Raw genomic sequence first — 20,016 nt, forward strand, 5'->3', positions numbered from 1 at the left:
AGGCTTACATAAGCAGGTCCCCGTGGGCACGCCTGCAGTGGGAGGAGCAACGTGAAATCTCCTATTACAACGTCTGACACGCACCCGGCAGCCGCCATCTTGCTGGTGGCAGCCAGGGGTTATCTCTGTGTATTTCCTGTTCCGTGTCGTCACTTCCGTTCTTCAGCAAGATGGTGGGGCGCGTGGTGTTGTCTGCATGCCGTTCTGCCGGTAAGGGGAGGCCAAGTACGGGCTCCGGTGGACGTTTCCTGAGGGGGAGTTCCAGGTTAGGTGTGGGTGGAGGAGGGGAGACAGCCCGGGGGAGCTCCTTGTACACGGCGAAGGTCATATGTGAGGAAGGTCACTTCAAGAACCTGATGGGGAAAGCCCGTGACCTTTCTCTTCACTGTCGTGTGTGGACCCTGACAACCCCAACTACCCTTCTCTACCCTCTCCGTCCTGAACCCCCATCTCCGTCCTCTACCCTCCCCGTCCTGAACCCCCATCTCCGTCCTCTACCCTCCCCGTCCTGAACCCCCATCTCCGTCCTCTACCCTCCCCGTCCTGAACCCCCATCTCCGTCCTCTACCCTCCCCGTCCTGAACCCCCATCTCCGTCCTCTACCCTCCCCGTCCAACCCTCCTGTCCTCTATGCAGATAGAGACACTGTCACCAGAATAGAAACTGCATCCAGCACCCCCTGTGAATGAGTTGTGAATACCTCCATTCCTCCCTCTCCGGCACAGCTGGGAAATGTCTGACCCCCAGAAAGTGTCCAGCGGCAGCTGTGCAGCAGAGAGAAGAATGGGGGATATCCGGGTCATGTGACTGGGACATCGCTGTGTTTTATAATAAGTCCTTTTTTAATAATTAATTTTCTCTTCTCTCTCTCAGTGCTCAGCAGAGTCCCGGCTCACAGCCTCCGCATTGCAGTAAGTACTCCGCCATCATATCCGGGAGGGGGGGGGGGGGGTTAAAAACAATTACCATCCTTCCCGCTGTCATTGTGCGGTCCTGTACTGGCTGCCTTTGCAGGTTTTAACATCCAGTCAGGTTCCTTTGCCACTGCGCATGTGTGCTGCCACCCCATTTATTCCTGTGGGTGAGCTGTACTTGACCAGTGGTGGCCGCCATGAGTATGCCTGATCCATAGTAATGAATGAGGTCGCCATGAGTATGCCTGATCCATAGTAATGAATGAGGTCGCCATGAGTATGCCTGATCCATAGTAATGAATGAGGCCGCCGTGAGTATGCCTGATCCATAGTAATGAATGAGGCCGCCGTGAGTATGCCTGATCCATAGGAATGAATGAGGCCGCCGTGAGTATGCCTGATCCATAGGAATGAATGAGTATGCCTGATCCATAGGAATGAATGAGGCCGCCGTGAGTGTCATTTTTGTTTGCTTCTCTTAGCAGACATGGCCCAGCCCCGCGTCCCACTTCTGCCCACTGCTGTACAGGAATTACGCCACAGAGGCCAAAAAGACCTACACACGGGAGAAGCCACACGTCAATATCGGCACCATCGGGCACGTGGACCACGGCAAGACCACACTGACTGCTGCAATCACCAAAAGTAAGTGCAGCTGATGGGGCTGGTATCAGACAACCCGGGGCTGTGCGTATGCGAGACAGACGGGATATACCCGTTGGTTGCCCTTGGCAACTACTGCCCTTCAGCGGAGGAGGCTTTAAGCCGGTTGCATTGGTCCGCTGTATAGATAGTGCTGACATGTTGCATACATTGTCTCTGTAGGGAGGTCACTGGCAGCCAGAAGCCGAGCATTTCCAACAAAGAGGTTGGTTGTGGCAGTACAAAGTGCAGTCACAGGTCATAGTAGTGTAACTCTGCAGCCAATCACTTCACTGTAGACAGACCGGGATGAGTTCTAATTGGTTGCTGTGGTTTACTGTAGTACGGAATATGTTTTATATAAAACCATTTATATTATGAAGCCGCGTCTCTGCTGACCTGCTTGTCTCATTTCAGTCCTGGCCGAGGCAGGCGGGGCCAAGTTTAAGAAATATGAAGAAATAGACAACGCGCCGGAAGAGAAGGCTCGCGGCATCACCATTAACGCTTCACACGTGGAGTACGCCACCTCCAACCGCCACTACGGGCACACGGACTGTCCGGGGCACGCCGACTATGTCAAGGTGGGTTTCTTGTGTACGGCTCACTTTTCAGCATTGGCGGGAAACTCTTCTGTGGGTAACCTAACGTTCAGCTTCCTTTGTGCAGAATATGATTACCGGGACTTCCCAAATGGACGGCTGTATCCTGGTGGTGGCGGGCACGGATGGACAGATGCCGCAGACGCGGGAACATTTGCTGCTGGCTAAACAGGTCAGACCGGCTGTTATCTATCCAACATTTACTTCATTTCACCAGCAGGTGGCCCTGTATCTCTCCTGTTATCCCTCTGTCCCCTCCCTCCATTGACTTTCTGTCCCCTTCCCTGTTATCCCTCTGTCCCCTCCCTCCATTGACTTTCTGTCCCCTTCCCTGTTATCCCTCTGTCCCCTCCCTCCATTGACTTTCTGTCCACCTCCCCGCCCCTCTTTGCATTCCCTCCCTGTCCCTCTATCCACCTGTCCCCCTCTTTGGCTTTTTGCATATCAGTGCTTCAGTAACGCAGACTGTTCGGTGACCCCCCTCCTTCCCTCCTGCAGATCGGGGTGCAGCACATCGTGGTGTACATTAACAAAGCGGACGCGGTCGATGACAAGGAGATGCTGGATCTGGTGGAGCTGGAGATCAGAGAGCTGCTGACAGAATTTGGATACGATGGAGAGAACACCCCGGTGATCATCGGCTCTGCGCTGTGCGCTCTGGAGGTAGATATCGGAGAAGCCCATCTTCTAAGTTAGATTTACAGAGGAATCTGAATAGTTAGTTTTGAAGTACACCCAGCACAGGAGTAGGCAGCCAGATCCTCCAGCTGTAGTGGAACTACACATCCCATGAGGCATTGCAAGACTGACAGATACAGGCTTAACTCCCAGAGGTAGAGGCATGATGGGATTTGTACTTTCACCACAGCTAGAGTGCCGAGGTTGTCTACCATGAGAATGATGGAGGCTGCCACTGCAGATCTGAAAACACTTCTCGCATGCTGATCGATGTGCTATGCCGTGCCGATCGATGTGCTATGCCGTGCCGATCGATGTGCTATGCCATGCTGCATGACTCCGTATCGCAAGCAAAACCTTTCTTTTTGAGTTTTATTAAAGAGCCGGCGTGTGTTCCTTCCACAGAACCGGAATGCAGAGCTCGGACTGAACTCGGTTATGAAGCTCCTGGACGCTGTGGACACTCACGTTCCCATCCCCATACGAGACTTGGATAAACCTTACCTGCTGCCGGTGGAGTCTGTTCATTCTATTCCAGGTATGCCGCCTCTTCTCATACGTCACCCGCCATGAGATATTCTGGTGAGGGGATCTCAGATGAGCTTTATTAGTCCTGTTTATAGATGATTCAGAACCACAAGAGCCTCTTAACCACTTCAATCAGGTTCACGTAAATACACGTCGTCCCCTAGAAGTGGTTATACCACGAACACGGCTGCTGCCGCCATTTTCTTGGTATCGTTTTAAACAGCCGGCGATTGCAGTTTCTGTACAAGCCAATCCGGTGTCAGTACAGGGGCTGGATCATTTGTACGATGCTGCGCTGTGCCCTCCTTCACCACTGCTGGGGCCGCCGCCGGCTTCCCCGGACTCCGTTGTCCCCTGTGCGGGCCCGGCTTGGCCGGTCTCCCCTGACAGATCAGAGTGAGATTAGCAAGCTTTTAGCCACTAATCTCTCCTCCGATCACTGGACCCGGAAGATATGTATTGCATCACTTCCGTCGTCACTGTGCACATTCTCTGGCTCTTGGAGCCCGGAGAAGAAGCTGGGGAAGCAGATCTCGGCTTCTTTGGGCTCCCTAGGTCTGGGGCATCAGGGGTCTGACCCCTGATGTCTCCATAAAGAGGACCTGTCACATCATATTTGCTATTACATAGGGGGCTTGTTAGCCTCCTATGCGATAGCAATTAGGTTGAGTGTAAAACTTTTTAGTTTTAAGTTCCCCCACCTGCACACATGCAAAGCAAACATGCGCCTACATGCAAAAACGAAAATTGCGCCATACACATGTTACATATCGCAGTGAATGTCAGAGTGGGAGCATTCATTTTAGGGCCATCAATCACTGTTGGCACTAGAAGTGATGAGCGATAAAACCTTTTAAAACATCCCCTTAGGGAAATTTTGGGTATTGTAGGTTTCACGGGCGCACACAATTTTAAAGCTTGACATGTTTGCTGTCTACCCGATGTGACCCCGACTTTTATATTTTATATATTAAATTAGGCATTATATTCTGTTTCTGTGCACTAAATTTCATTTTAGTGTATTTCATCTTAAACATACCGGTCTGATAAACATTTGCGAAAATACCGTGCGACATAAAAAATTGCAACTAGCATCTTTTTATTCTACAAGGCCTCTGCTTCCAGAACATAGATCATTGTTTGGGGGTCTGGAGCTGTTTTCTAGCCAAAAACTCAGATTTTATCATCTGTGTGCAAATGTAGGAAATTGCTCCGGGCAGCAAGTGGTTAATGAACTTCAGGCCCCTCTGCGGGCACAACATGCAGGTCTATGGTGCTGCATTTCAGGCTCTGGGGTAGTTTTTAGGTCAGATCTATAAAATCTATATGGGATGGTTTGATTTGGAGGATTCAGAAATACATATATGAGGATATGGAAGGTGGGCATTGCAGCCTCATGTATTGTGCACAGTAGGTGGCTGACTTGGTAAAGCGGATACGCAGTGTAATGTTCTCTCCCGGCTAAACTCTGACTTTGTATTTGGTTTGCAGGCCGAGGCACCGTGGTGACCGGAACTCTGGAACGGGGAACTATTAAGAAGGGAGACGAGTGTGAATTTGTCGGCCGCGGCAAATACTTGAAATCCGTGGTGACAGGTGATCTTCATAGTTCATCTCCATTTACTGTGAGGCCCTTGTGCCCCCCGCAGATAGTTACAAACGGGTGAGGTGGGACGATTAACTAGATGCATCTGTGACCTTCTGATCGCAGCCAGAGCCACTTCCAGGACCAACTCTTTATATCTGACCTCCGACCTTCCCTTCTATCTGACCTCCGTCCTTCCCTTCAGTCTTCTATCGGCCCTCCGCCCTCCCCTTCAGTCTTCTATCTGACCTCCGACCTTCCCTTCTATCTGACCTCCGTCCTCCCCTTCTGTCTTATATCTGACTTCCGGCCTTTCCTTCAGTCTTCTATCTGACTTCCGGCCTTCCCTTCAGTCTTCTATCTGACTTCCGGCCTTCCCTTCAGTCTTCTATCTGACTTCCGGCCTTCCCTTCTGTCTTCTATCTGACTTCCGGCCTTCCCTTCTGTCTTCTATCTGACCTCCATCCTTCCCTTCAGCTCAATGGACAACATGGTATGAAACGAGCCCTAGAAGCTCCTATCCCTCCACACCCTCTTGTACTATGACTAAGCTCCACTAGGGGGCGGAACATGTCAGGAGCAGCTGGGTGGAGTGTTCTCCATTGTGCCGGAACAATAAAGTTGATTTTAGCTCTTTGGAAACAGCGGTATGCGGATTCACTACACAATGTGAATTTAGACTTCTACCCTAAGTAAATGATGACCTCCAGATGATCTTTACTCAATTTCCCGCATCTACATTTCACTCTCGTTACTTGGTCGGGGTATAACCTATAACATGACCATGAAGTGTCAGTGCTCGGTGGTGGTGGTAATAAAATATTTCTTGCAGGTGTTGAGATGTTCCACAAGAACCTGGACCGGGCCGAGGCCGGGGACAACCTCGGGGCCCTGGTCAGAGGGATAAAGAGGGAGGACGTGAGACGAGGAATGGTCATGTGCAAGCCCGGCTCCATCAAACCTCACCAGAAGGTCAAGGCCCAGGTACACCTCGCCATGTGTGCGCCCCCGCCATCTATACACCTCGCCATGTGTGCGCCCCCGCCATCTATACACCTCGCCATGTGTGCGCCCCCGCCATCTATACGCCTCGCCATGTGTGCGCCCCCGCCATCTATACGCCTCGCCATGTGTGCGCCCCCGCCATCTATACGCCTCGCCATGTGTGCGCCCCGCCATCTATACGCCTCGCCATGTGTGCGCCCCGCCATCTATACGCCTCGCCATGTGTGCGCCCCGCCATCTATACGCCTCGCCATGTGTGCGCCTCGCCATCTATGCGCCCCGCCATTTATACACCCCATGCTGTGTTTGTAGCCTCTGAATGGCCGTGTCTTGCCTCCGTGTTGCTCTAACGGTAACGTCTGTTTCAGGTTTACATCCTCAGCAAAGAGGAAGGAGGGCGCCACAAGCCTTTTGTCAGCAATTTCTTACCCGTCATGTTCTCGCTGACCTGGGACATGTCCGCCCGAGTCACTCTCCCCGAAGGAAAGGTTCGTGCTGCTTCATTACTATTGCTTCATTACAACACCAGGAGCCATGGTGTAGTCTGAGGTGGAAGGGGACGGCGGTGATGTTTCAGGGCTGTGCCCTTTTATCAGGCCCGGTCCCGCTCAGACTTCACCAGATCTCCCCCTGACCTGTATGTGTTGTTTTCTTGTGTGGTCTGTACTCTGATCTCTGTACATTCCAGGGGTAGAGGAACTCCAGCACTCTGCCTGTGCTGCAACTACAAATCTCATGAGGCATTGCAAGACTTACAGCCACAGGCGTGACTCCTAGAGGCAGATGCTAGATATGATTTGTAGTTTCACCACAGCTGGAGGGCTGAAGTTTGCCTAAAGAAATGCACCCGCATTGTGCTCTGCATTAGACAAAATGTCACGTGCCCGTTGTGGTGCATTGGCAGCCTATTGGAATGAAATGTGCTAATGCAACATCTGTGGGGTGGACAGAGTGGATGTGACTAGGCCCTAAAGATGAGTTCAGAAGTGTAGTGTGTGTGCAGTGAAGGCTGACTACAATTCCCCCCCAGTACCTCCTCACATTGGTTCTCTGACCTCGTAGTAACGTCTTCCTCCTCTCTTGCAGGAAATGGTTATGCCCGGCGAAGACACCAGCCTAACCATGACCCTCCGGCAGCCAATGATCCTGGAAACGGGTCAGCGCTTCACCTTGAGAGACGGAAACAAGACCATCGGCACTGGAATCGTAACGGACATCCTGGAGATGCAACCAGGAGACGACGAGGGATTAAATTAACTCCCCATTTCATGAACTTACCCCATTGGGGGGAAAAGGGGGGAAGGGCAAGAGATTTCTAATGATTGGAAGACAAACATCAGCAAGTGTAGCACTTCAGACTCCTCTGTGGCCCCGACCTTCTCTGTGTATTATACTCCCTGTCCTGAATAATGCAAGTGCTGCCCCCTGCTGGTTGTGAAGGAGTTGCAGGATCCCGGGATCAGGGTCTCTATGGGGATTTTGTCCTGTGGCCGGGGTCACAGGGGGGCATTTATGTCAGTGCACATTTTATGATCTACATAAAGAATTCTGATCATTTCTGACTATCAGTTTAGGGTGGGAATGCTTCGGGAAGTGTTTTTGGGAACGTATCCTCTATCAGAAGCGCTGACATGAACGCTCTTATGTGACCCGGCATGTTATGGATCATGTTCTGTTTGTGACCACACAGGGGAGTAACCTCACCGATGTCTTGGCTTTCATTGTCCCCATACAGGCAATCCATGGGCTGCTTTTCTTTTGTAATAAATGTTCATTTGACCTGTAATGATGAAGTTTTGCATTTATTAAAGGAGTTTGAAAGTCACAGGATATGCTTGCCCAGCGCTGGCAACCTCGGCACTCCAGCTGTTGTAGAACTACAAGTCCCATGAGGTATTCCAAAACTATTCAGAGTCTTTGGAATACCTTAGAACAACTTCCTGGACTCCCAGTGTGCTTTGCGTCTCTTTCCCTGCTGCAATCTCCATTTCTCCAGGCTACATGTCCCATCATGCATTGCTTCCAGCAAGCAGTGACAATGTTACATTGATCAGACGCTGAGTTGTAATTCAGAGCGGTGACGGAAGGAAGTGAATACTCAGAGCTGAGTGATACGGTGTCAGTGAGGAAGTACAATCTATAGGTATCTTTTAGATGGATCTGGTTATTAGGAGCGGGGTAGAACTTCAAATTCAACATAGAAATACAGATTTATTTATTGACCATAGATCCCCTTTAAGCGGGGAATGTTCAGATACCAAGTGCCGTCCTCCGTCATGTGTAAGGAGCTCCCGGGATTTGTACATCTCTGTTTTATTTTGTTTTTATAAATAAAGGGATGCACCGGTACCAGTTTTGTGAGTCCAAGTCGTGATACTGGTCCAAGTCCTCACAGATACAAGTACTGATACATTTTTTTGTTGTCATGTGACAGTTTTTATAAAACAATACAGACTAATGATTTCAGGACAGCGGTGGAGCGGCAGAGCCCGGTCCCAGCTGCAACCCTGGTAGTTCTCATGAAAATGGCAAGTATCGGCACCGGTGGATCTCTAGTTTAAGCCGGTAATTGTATTACACGGGAACTAATCCGAGTTCTAGGTTGCCAAAGATATGAATCCATAGAACCCCTCCAGGTAAGAACATATGGACTCTAGTGGGGAGCTGTGGTCCGTGTGCCCTCATCTGATCTAACAAGGGTTGTGGGGTAAATGCCCCAAATCAGAGTCTTACAATGCTACATAAAATGCAGTGCGTCCCAGCAGCTAACCGCACTGAACGCACTGTAATTAATTGGTCTGAACAAGCTCCAAGTCTGAATACACCTCTGCATAGGAGCGTTGGCTGTGGCTCTAAACAAGCCTGAGCAGATTTCAAGACTGTTGGGTTATCTTGCCACCAACAAGAAATGTACAGTCTCGGACGGGGGGAGGCAACCTCAGTACTCCGGCTGTTGTGGTACCACAAGTCCCATGAGGCATTGCAAGGCTGACAGCTACAGGTGTGACTCCCAGAGGGAGAAGCATGGGATTTGTAGTTTCACCACAGCGGGAGTGCAAAGGCTGCCTGCCCCTGGTGTAAGAATTCCCTTTACTGGATGATAACTTATGTCTGAATATTAAATAGTTTTACGGAACGGATATAAATCACAATACAGGAAGGTGTCTGTGTAACCCACGGCAACCAAGAAGTTAATTTATCCGGTTTGTGTTGCCGGTTGCTATGGGAACTGGATACTTTCCTCCATCTTAATACAGGAGCCGCCCCCTCCCATAGAAAAAAGAAAACCACGCAGTCTCTCCAATCAGATTTCACACATCGTCTGTAACATTTTATTCTACAGGAAAGGCACACGGAGAACGGGAGGATCTGGAATCCAAATCACACAATGTACACAGAGCCGAGGTCAGAGGCTCCCAAGAGGAGCAAAGACGTCGGTGACTTGCGGCAGCTCGTCGGCTTTAGGTTAGAAGAAGTGGTAATTCCAGAGGTGGGCACCCTCGGCCCTCTAGCTGTGATGACGGAGTCCTGAGGTTGCGCAACCTTAATCTGGAGCAGGGGTAGCCAAACTCCGGCCCTCCAGTTGTGGAACTACAAATCCCGCGAGGCATTGCAAGATTCTCACAGCCACGGGCATGATTTCCAGGGAGAGATGCATCATGGGATTTGTAGTTTTGCCACAGCTGGAGGGCTGGAGTTTGGCTACCCCTGATTTAGAGGATCACTAGGACAGGGGTGGGCAACCTACGCACTCCAGCTGTTGTCGAACTACAAGTCCCATGAGACATTGCAAGACAGCCAGAGGCATGGTGGGATTTTGATGTGCTGAGGTTGCCTGCCCCTGGATTAAACAGTCGGTTCACCCAAAAGTGATATTTTAGTTCCAGGTGGTGGCCGCTTCTACCTCCAGCATAGGGTTTTCCTGCCATAGTTCTGGTTCCACCACAGTCATCCTCAGGCATTCTCCATACTCTAGATCAGAGGTAGGCAACCTTGGCACTCCGGCTGTGGTGAAACCCCAATACCCTCTGGGGGGTCATGTCTGTGGCTCATGTCATCCACTCATTCCCGGGTATGATAGAGGGCTGGAGGGTAGCAAGCCCCCAAACAAACTAAGAATTGAGGTCAGCAGAGGCGCCCGGACGTAACCGATGGAGAGATAATCTTTTGTCTGGTATCGGATGAGGGGCACAAGTATAAAACACAGACGTCGGGAGATGTCTCTTCCAAGTGTCTCCTCCTGAGGAAGTGGCCATATTAGAGTCCCGAAACGCGTTCACAGTGGTTTATGACTTTCCAATAACAATTGTTGATAACATACAAAAGATCTCCTGTCCATATGTTTCGTCCGGCCACCTCTGCCGACCTCATTTCTTGATTTTTTTTCCTACTTTACCCTCCAGGCCTGATCGGGTTCCCATAGCCTCTCATCTCCAGACTGTCCAAAGCACACCCCAATGAGCATCAAGTGTGACCGCGGACAGAAGTATTCCCCGCAAGCCTTATCTTCTGGTTGCCTGATATCCCTATAGGAACGTCCCTCAACCATATCCATGTGAGTATTGGACCTCAAATCCTCCAATCATTCCTTGTCCTCCAAATCATTACCAGCTGGGACCTTGGTCCTCATCTTTTCTTCTCCAATATTTTGGAGTTCTCTCTTCAATGGTAGACAGCTGACCTCCATGCCCAGCACTTTTGTCTTACTCCTCTACATGTACTGTACACGGCCTTCCAATAATGATCAGGGGTGGACAAGACTCCGACCCTCCAGATGTGGTGCAACTACAAGTCCCATGGGGCATTGCAAGACTCTGAGAGCCACAAGGATGACTCCCAGAAGCAGATTCATGATGGGACTTGTAGGTTCACCACAGCCGGAGGGTCAGAGTTTGCCTACCCCTGGTGCAGAGTAATAGGAGAGGTCGCATCTTGGGTTGAATTGGATCCAATGAATTGGATCGAGATAGAAGCGGTGGGTCCTCCTCTTGAGTGGTCCATTGGATGGATGTACGATATACCAAACATGAACCTATTTCCACCATGAAGGGTTGGATTGCCCATGGACTACGGACGCGTGTCTGTAATAACTTGTATCCTGAGGTCAGGAGGGGTTGTTTTGGGGCATAAATTGAACCAGCCCCTTCAACAAAACCCCAGTGAAGAGTCACAGAGAATAGAGAGGTCAACCAGTAGAGTCCTGTAGTTCTGTTTGTTTGCAGTAAGAATCCCATGAGAGAAACCCTGGCAGACTCTCCCACTTCCTTGAAGCCGGCACAAAGCCTTTGGGGCCTCTAAATGTTGGGGAAATGGTCGAACTTCTGTGGGCGGTGCTTGGTTTTCCCCTCTGGGGCCGGAGAGACTCCATTCCCGGGAATGTGAGGCAGGAGCTGAGTCTGCGGAGAGAAATCGCGCACATGAGTGGGTCACATGGATTAAACTTACGTCCTGCGCTAGGCCAGGATCCGCCTTTTACTGATAAAGGTCCTCCAGGCGGATGACTACAAACTGGCCCCACAGCTAGAGCCTACTGCACTGATGTGTGCTGAGAAGTCATATCCTGACAGGAGGGGAAAGGGACCTCATTGGTGTGCTGCTGCTCCTTCATTGTCCAATCACAGGCAGGGGGCGGGGAGGTGGCCTACATTGTTCAGTAACTGCAAGAAGAGGAAATCAGGTCGCTGGCTGTGCTGTCTTAGCAGGTAAAAAGCTACCAAGCTGTTTGCCTGGAGCTCAGCTTTAAAGGAGAACTACGAGGTGAGTGAGAATCATTCGGCCTCATAGTCCTAGCCGACCTGTGACAATGAGACTGTGACAGGTCGGCTCAGTAGATCGGGAAGTGAGTGAACACATACCGGCGCTCACTTCTTGATCTACCCCTGCAGAGAGCCGTGACTGTCACTCATGGCTCCCTGCTGGGATTCCCCTCTCTCCGATCCTCCAGCGCTGACTGGCGGAACGGACGGGGGAGGGGCGGGCACAGCTGGCTCTGCCTCTAGATAGGCAGAGCCAGCTGTCACTCACGCAGCTGGGTGGATCCAGACATAATTGTCGGGATCTGTCCCGGCTGCGGCATCTCAGTATACTGCAGCTCGCGGGATACTGAGCTTTGCGTCACGGGAGGAGGTCAGTATGTGTCCTCCCGTGACCCTTAGAAGAACTATGGGGAAAAGCCCTGACCCCATAGTTCTCCTTTAAATATCTGTTCGGGGACTTGGTGCCATGATCCCTGCTGATGGATTGGCCTCCGATTCTCCCTCAGTACTAATCGTCAGCATAGATCAGACAATCGCTGCCCTGACCAAAGCCTGACCCCACACATTCAGAACTTGGGAGGTCAGACAGGGACCTAAAACTTGCCAAGCGGCTTCTGAAGTGAGAAAGGTAAAGAATGTCTGAGTTACTTATTTTTCTATTGATGATCACATAAGACACAATGAGGCTTCACCTGTTGCCTTCTGCGTGCCTTCCGATTCCTCCTCTCTGGCTCCTCGCGGGCGGGGTTTAGGTAAGCACTCTCCAGGAGCTGCTCACAGGTCAGTCTGTCATCAGGTTCCATCTTCAGGCAACCCTAAGGGGAGGAGTCACAAGGGTGAGCATGCAGCAAGGTCACTTCATAGAGCACAGCGTCCGCTGAGTATGACATCACGGTGGAGGCGTGTCTACTGGACAAGTATTACATTACAATGCATCAGAGCTTACAGTGAGTACAGTGTACCTGACACGGACCCAGAGAGCAATCTGTTATTCAGGTCTGACTAAGATGTGCCATCCCATCTGTAAATCTTTATATATATACACATTTATTTATTTTTGATGGTTTTAATATAAAAAAGATATATATTTATATTTTACTTTTTAATTAATTACATTTTCAGTTAAATAATTAAGAAAAATTCATTCAGTGAAGTTCAGATGATGTCTGATTGACCGCAATACCATGTACAAAGTCACCATTTGCATCCCCGCCATGTGAGTTTGGGGCCTGGTGACTGGCCAATCAGGCACGGCATTGTGGGAGGTGATGGGGAGTGTAGACATTTGCCCTTTATCCAGAATAATGGGGGGGGGTTAGGGCTCCAGATAGGGCTTAGACAGAAGTGGCATTTGCAGAGCCTATAGCTGTGTGATTGACGGTTGCAGCACATTACTACCACTAGATGGAGCCGAGGAGCTGAAGAAATGTGCTGTGAACATCATTCGCACGCTATATGCAGTGCAAGCGTGTTATAAATCAGCCCGGTATTGTACCTGCTGTACACTGTCAGAATGAGTCCGTGTTTTATGAAGTCAGAACAAGTTTGATTTCACAGTAGAGGCAGCATTGATAGTACATTGGGGGTGGCTGCCTAGTATTCCCATCATATGTATTGTATATTATATTGCAGGGCTAGGCAACCTCAGCACTCCAGCTGCGGTGAAACTACAACTCTCGTCATGCCTCTGGGAGTCATTCCGGTGTCATTACCTTCATGAAGGCCATGGCTGCAGAGTGGATATTAGGGAACTTCTCCTCCAAGGTCTCCTGCGGAAGGAAGAATGACATTGAAAGTAAAATAGAAATAAAGAAATCAGAGCGGGTTTTGATTGAATTTCTTCTATAGTTCTGGGTCTAGAGCTGCAGCTAACGATTATTTTCAAAATCGATTAGTTAGCCGATTATTAAGTTCGATTAATCGGTTAATCGGATAAAAAATAAAATACATTTTTAAAAGTGGCTCCAGTGATGGACTACTAGTTTGTATTGAGATTGTAGTCCATCTATAGCTGGTGGTATTCCGCATTGCGCTGTATAATGTATCATTGCTGGGATCTGTAGTCCTCTATACAGCGCAATGCAGAATACCACCAGCTATAGAGGAATACAACAAATAGTACATTATACATACAGCGTATTGCTGGGATTTGTATTCCTATGTATAATATACAGCACAATGTACCATCAGCTATAGAGGAATACAAATCCCAGCAATACATTATAGAGCACCATGTGGGGGGGAGGGAAGTGCAGGCTTACCTGAGCAGTCTTCCAACAAGTTGCTTCTGAGATCGGGCCTGTCTGTCGGCGGCTGTCACCCCTCACCTGCTCCTCCTTACTCCTTCTTCCCGCGTCCCTGTGCCGATCGTGGATGTGGGCGGGCGGTGAGCGGGAGTTGGGGAGGAGGTGCGGTGCGCAGCTTGTGTGGAGCCGTGAACAGGGCCAACTAATCAGAGGCCGATTAATCGATGATTGAAAAAGTTGACAACTTTTTCAATCATCGATTATAATCGATTATGTTGATTAGTTGTTGCAGCCCTATCTGGGTCCAGTTGATGTGTGAAGTACCGGTGCCATAAAGCATCCAGCCCAGTCCTGAGATCTGACAGCGGACTGATCTGAGTTTGCTGTGAGCTGCACTGAGCAGGTCAGCGGCCATTACATACAGAGGCTCCATATGTGCTAAGGTCAACAATGGTAAATGGCTGAAGATCCGGCAGCGCAGTGTCCCTGCGTTTGCCATTACAAGGCCCTTTATGTGCACCGATTGTAGTCTAACGTTGGTACTCAGCACATGACTTCTTACTCTTTGGACTACAACCTCCCATCATCCCCTGGTCCAATGATACCCTCTTACTGGACAGAGTAAAAACCAATGGTGCTGGTTGGCCCCGATGTCAAGAAAATGAAAAAACCTCCGTACCAAAGTGACGCTCGGGTCAGAGGAGCGCACAGGAGGGCCTGAGAAAGGTTGATGCTTAGTTGGCTCTTGCACTGTCCCGGTTACATACCACATCATCTGGATCGGGCTCCGGGATGCTGGCGCCATGGAAGTACTCATTGCTGTGGAATATGTACTGGTGTCTGGGGATCAGCTTTCCTGTGGGACAAATTCCAAAACATACATCAGCAATTCAAATGAAGAAACCTATTAAAGCAGAAAACTACAGGAGGGGGCGGAGACAAGACCAGTCACCCTGCACAAGAAGAGAAATCAGCAGTGACCGGTCTTTATTACAGGAGGGGGCGGAGACAAGACCAGTCACCCTGCACAAGAAGAGAAATCAGCAGTGACCGGTCTTTATTACAGGAGGGGACGGAGACAAGACCAGTCAACCTGCACAAGAAGAGAAATCAGCAGTGAGCGATCTTTATTACAGGAGGGGGCGGAGACAAGACCAGTCACCCTGCACAAGGAGTGAGAGCAGCAGTGAGCGGTCTTTATTACAGGAAGTCTCACACGGGATTACTGCACAGATCTGGATGAAATACACAAAGCTCAGCAGGATTCAGGGAAGAGTACACAATGTTACTTTAAAAAGGTTCAACAAGTTTAGTTAATTGCCCCTTTTTAGTTGTATATTTCTCACCTTACCCACAATGCAGCAGGTCCCCCATGCTTACCGAGGGTTCTAATGATGAGGTAGAGTTGGTCCACATCAGATTTTCCTGGCCACAGAGGTTGTCCAGAGAGCAGCTCAGCAAAGACACATCCTACGGCCCAAACATCCACCGCCGCACCGTACTGCGTGTCCCCGACCAGCAGCTCTGGAGCGCGATACCACCGAGTGGCCACGTAATCTGTATAATCATCTCCAGGCCGAGCTGTGGAGGAAAAATTAACAAGACGAGTATATAAACAGTAATGTCCCCATACATGTGTCCCGAAACATGTGTCCCCATACATGTGTCCCGAAACATGTGTCCCCATACAGCAATGTCCCCATACATGTGTCCCCATACAGCAATGTCCCCATACATGTGTCCCGATACAGCAATGTCCACATACAAGTGTCCCGATACAGCAATGTCCACATACATGTGTCCCGAAACATGTGTCCCCATACATGTGTCCCGAAACATGTGTCCCCATACATGTGTCAAGCAATGTCTCCATACATGTGTCCCGATAAGAATACACAGCAATGTCCCGTTACATGTGTCCCAATAAGAACACACAGCAATGTCTCCATACATGTGTCCCGATACAGCAATGTCTCCACACATGTGTCCCAATAAGAACACACAGCAATGCCTCCATTCTCACCAGGACATGTGATAAATGCCGTCAGAGATGAATATTGATGAAAAACCACATTCACTGTTAGAATGAAATTAGTTCAAGAAATTTTCCATCCCCGTCCTTCGATTTTCTCATCAGCAGAAAACAATTGTGTTGATGACCCCACTCACTATTATTACTAAAATCACACAAACTTTCCAAATAACACATTTGTTTGAATGAAAGTCTCCAGGTGTATGGCCGGCTGTAGCCTGCTGCCCCCTACGCCTGTCCTCCCCAATGATCAGCCTGATCCAGAGAGAGTCTCCAATCATCACATCCCTGATCCCAGGAGATGAAAGACTTACTTAAGATTCTGGCAAAGCCAAAGTCGCAGAGCTTGATGACTCCTTGCTTGGTGAGAAGTATGTTCTCCGGTTTGACGTCGCGGTGGATGCACTGCCAGAAAGTGAGACACATTTCAAGCGAAATAAAGTTTTTGATAAGAAGGAAAAAACACAAATGAGTGTCTAAATGTGAACCTGAAATGTAGAGCCATTGTGATTATATGAAGACATCGGTCACCTTCAGTAGAATAGAAACCAAAGTCTAAAGAACGCAAGGCTTGGATTCTGTATTGTATGTTCACCAGAGATAACTCGTCTGTCCCCCGTACTTGTTCAGAATACATTGCAGTCCTGTGTCATATGACCCTGCTCCAAAGAAATATATTTGCAGCTAGATCCATCCCTGGAATGGAGTTATACTTGAATCTCTTGTTTTGAGGGGCTTTGTCCTCCAGATGACATTCTGCATGCTGTGACCCATCCAGGCACTTCTAGCCAAGGAGTTGTAGGTGCCCCAAGGAGCTAGAGGAGCTCCTTGTGTGTATTGGGCATCCAGGGACTGCTAGCCAAGGAGCTGTAGGAGCTCTTTGTGTATTGGGCATGCAGGGACTGCTAGCCAAGGAGCTGTAGGTGCTCTGTGTGTATTGGGCATCCAGGGACTGCTAGCCAAGGAGCTGTAGGAGCCCCTTGTGTATTGGGCATGCAGGGACTGCTAGCCAAGGAGCTGTAGGTGCTCTGTGTGTATTGGGCATCCAGGGACTGCTAGCCAAGGAGCTGTAGAGTATTGGGCATCCAGGGGCTTCTAGCCAAGGAGCTGTAGGTGCTCTGTGTGTATTGGGCATCCAGGGGCTTCTAGCCAAGGAGCTGTAGGTGCTCTGTGTGTATTGGGCATCCAGGGACTGCTAGCCAAGGAGCTGTAGGAGCCCTTTGTGTATTGGGCATGCAGGGACTGCTAGCCAAGGAGCTGTAGGTGCTCTGTGTGTATTGGGCATCCAGGGACTGCTAGCCAAGGAGCTGTAGGAGCCCCTTGTGTATTGGGCATCCAGGGACTGCTAGCCAAGGAGCTGTAGGTGCTCTTGTGTGTATTGGGCATCCAGGGGCTTTTAGCCAAGGAGCTGCAGGAGCCCCTTGTGTGTTTTGTGCATTCAACCTCTTTTGTTCTCATGTTTCATCCTAGCAAGTTCAAGTAAAGCATCAGAATCTGCATTCAAGTGTGGACCTGAACTGCTTCATGAATGCAAGAGTATGTAAGTGATAGACCCTTGGGACAAGGTCTTCTTGGGAGGCAGTGCCCCTTATAAGCCCTTTTAGGTGGAGGCACCAAAGAGGACACTAGATAGTGAAGCTCCCACTTAGTGGAATCTCAGGATCCCCTGTTGCCAAGGTGCTGCTACAGTGTGGGGTATATTGGCTGGGAGGTCATCTCACATGCCTTTTCCCCTCCACCCGAAACACCATCACACATGTTATAGATTTGGGGTTTACTCCCTGATGAATCTACTCAGATGATCACAGCCTGTTATCCTGCTTACGCTGTTCTTGTGGCAGAAGTTGACGGCTTGTAGGATCTGCTGTACGATGTTCTTTGTTGTTGTGTCCGGGACCCTGAAACAGGAAATTAGATTTTGGAAACCACAATAGGAAGAAAATGGAGGGAGACATTTCCATCAAACGAAATATATAGACACCGGCACTCCAATAGCTTGTTCTGCCTGATAAAGGGGATCCTGCGAGACCCCGAAACGTCGCATTGAGTTCCCCCTCCCTTTTAGATTGTAAGCCCTCAGGATCAGGGCCCTCCTTACTATCTTGTCTTGAGTTGTATTGTGATTGTAATGACTTCCCTATATTGTAAAGTGCTGCGCAAACTGTTGGCGCTGTATAAATCCTGTATAATAATAATAATAGAGTGTATCACGTATTCTTCTCATATGTCAATAAACAGACGTATTTGACGTGTTATTGGGGTGCCGGTGTTGACCACGATTGCCAACCGGCGACAGCCGCAGCACCCTCATTATCTTTCGAGTGCGATGGGTTCATGGATTTAGACATTTCCATCAGGCACAATGTAGTGTTCCTCTACTGTCCATGTACTACAGCAGAATCTAATGGCAATGCAGGAATAAAGGACAATATTAATATTTCGGTCCCCTGTATGTGTATATAGCACCAACATACTACACACAGCCTGAGAGGGTATATAGAACCATTTGTACCAGTCCCTGCTCTCCATAGGGGCACACAACCTAATCCAGGGGTAGTCAGCCTTGGCCCTCCAGCGATGGTGAAGCTATAAATCCCATGAGGCATTGCAAGACTCTGACTGCCACAGGCAGAAACATGATGGGATTCGTAGCTTCACCACAGCTGGAGTGCTGGGGTGGCCTATACCGGATCAAGAGTATGAGGAATGCACTAGGACGGGGGTAGGCAACCTCGGCACTCCAGCTGTAATAAAACTACAAACCCCATGAGTCATTGCAAGACTCTGGCAACCACAGACATGACTCCCAAAGACAAAAGCACGATGGGATTTGTCTTTTCACCATAGCCGCAGTGCCGAGGTTGCCTAACCTTGATCTAAACCCTTCCACTGTTTTGATGGAAGCCAATCAAACCTACTGGTATGGTAAGTCCATGCAAACATGGGAGGACCATACAAACTTCATAAAGGCAATGACCTTGGTGGGACTCCAACCCCGAGAGTTGTATGACAAGAGTGCCATCCAGTTGCCTAGGTTAACATCAAACCTGTTAAAAGCAAAAGCACAACATGGCTACCATCACCCGTGTGAGCTAAAGAGCCCTTCATGTGCCTCTCTTGGGACTGGCTTCTCCACCTTGAGGACTAAGCCTCAAGAACAGATGTCCTCCTGCCCACTTCAACTCTCATTGGACAGAGGGAGGTAGTTGGTGGGGATGCGTCCTCCTCAAGTCAGAGCAGTCAGGCTCCTACTATCAGGGTGCCACTAGTTTCATAGGGGCACACAGAGTTGGTAATAGCAGCCATCTTGGGCATGCATCTTAGGCAGGAGTTTGAATGGCTGACAGGTTACCTAGTATTTGAGGTGGAATAAAGACACAGGTCCATCAAGTTCAACCTATTGCATGTATGCATGTTATCTGCATGTGTATGAGTCCCTGTGTGATCTTGTTCTGAAGTGTACCTGTACCCCTGTATGGGGTTCACTTTACACGAATAGCATTGTTGAGGAGGCTGTGTGATGGTTGTGTACATAGGCATCAACATCACTCTTCTTGTCTACTGCGGCAAAGTGCAGGAACTGAGGACCAATCAGAATTCTTCTTTCTTACTGCTCTGGTGAAAGACACAATCTGATTGGTTGGTTAGGGTTAATGTCTGTTACACAGTCTGTTTCATCCTATGAAATGACCTTCACATGGGACTTACCCATTGGGGTGTTTCTCCAGCTCGTTAAGAACCGTTTGGTCGCAATATTCAAAGACGAGGTGCAGTTTTCTCTTCCTGCGGAAAACCTCCAGCAGGTTCACCAGGTTGCTGTGTTTCAGTTGCTGGAACAAACAAGTCATTAAGGTTAAAGGCCAACTCCAGTCCAACACGATGTGGGGAAAGGGGGCGGGACCTCGGTCAGGTTTTATTCTGTACTCTGTGCCCCATTTGGGAGATTGTCCCTCACTTCCTGTTGGGAAAGGAAGTAATAGGAATCTCTCCAATGCTCCAATGGAAACAGAGAATACGATAAGACACTT

At 49.4% G+C, this 20,016-nt stretch overlaps 2 protein-coding genes across 3 annotated transcripts in view; one reads left to right on the forward strand and one right to left on the reverse strand.

Annotated features, from left to right (window-relative positions):
- Positions 1-132: 132 nt before the first annotated feature.
- On the forward strand, positions 133-7,229 carry TUFM (Tu translation elongation factor, mitochondrial). 2 transcript variants are annotated; one of them, XM_018568012.1, is made up of 11 exons: positions 133-210; positions 874-911; positions 1,397-1,559; positions 1,974-2,140; positions 2,226-2,330; positions 2,657-2,821; positions 3,242-3,374; positions 4,856-4,960; positions 5,782-5,933; positions 6,323-6,442; positions 7,041-7,229. In XM_018568012.1, exons 1-11 carry the CDS (start codon positions 171-173, stop codon positions 7,209-7,211), a joined length of 1,359 nt encoding a protein of 452 aa, XP_018423514.1. In that variant the 5' UTR covers positions 133-170; the 3' UTR covers positions 7,212-7,229. The 2 variants fall into 2 exon arrangements, with proteins under 2 accessions (XP_018423514.1, XP_018423515.1); XM_018568013.1 differs by having other exon boundaries at positions 1,400-1,559.
- A 3,983-nt stretch (positions 7,230-11,212) lies between these two features.
- The window catches only part of LOC108796531 (cyclin-dependent kinase-like 4), a 12,381-nt gene continuing 3,577 nt past the window's right edge, over positions 11,213-20,016 (reverse strand). The window contains exons 3-10 of the mRNA XM_018568026.1: positions 19,697-19,818; positions 17,814-17,886; positions 16,303-16,393; positions 15,337-15,537; positions 14,724-14,812; positions 13,423-13,479; positions 12,403-12,525; positions 11,213-11,350 (exon numbers count right to left, since the gene is read on the reverse strand). Coding sequence (XP_018423528.1) covers positions 11,249-11,350; positions 12,403-12,525; positions 13,423-13,479; positions 14,724-14,812; positions 15,337-15,537; positions 16,303-16,393; positions 17,814-17,886; positions 19,697-19,818 — 858 coding nt within the window. The 3' untranslated portion in view covers positions 11,213-11,248. The remainder of the gene's footprint in view (positions 11,351-12,402; positions 12,526-13,422; positions 13,480-14,723; positions 14,813-15,336; positions 15,538-16,302; positions 16,394-17,813; positions 17,887-19,696; positions 19,819-20,016) is intronic.

This window comes from Nanorana parkeri, unplaced genomic scaffold (assembly GCF_000935625.1).
Source record: "Nanorana parkeri isolate BGI_ZX_2015 unplaced genomic scaffold, ASM93562v1 scaffold1127, whole genome shotgun sequence".
NCBI classification, from domain to species: Eukaryota; Metazoa; Chordata; class Amphibia; order Anura; family Dicroglossidae; genus Nanorana; species Nanorana parkeri.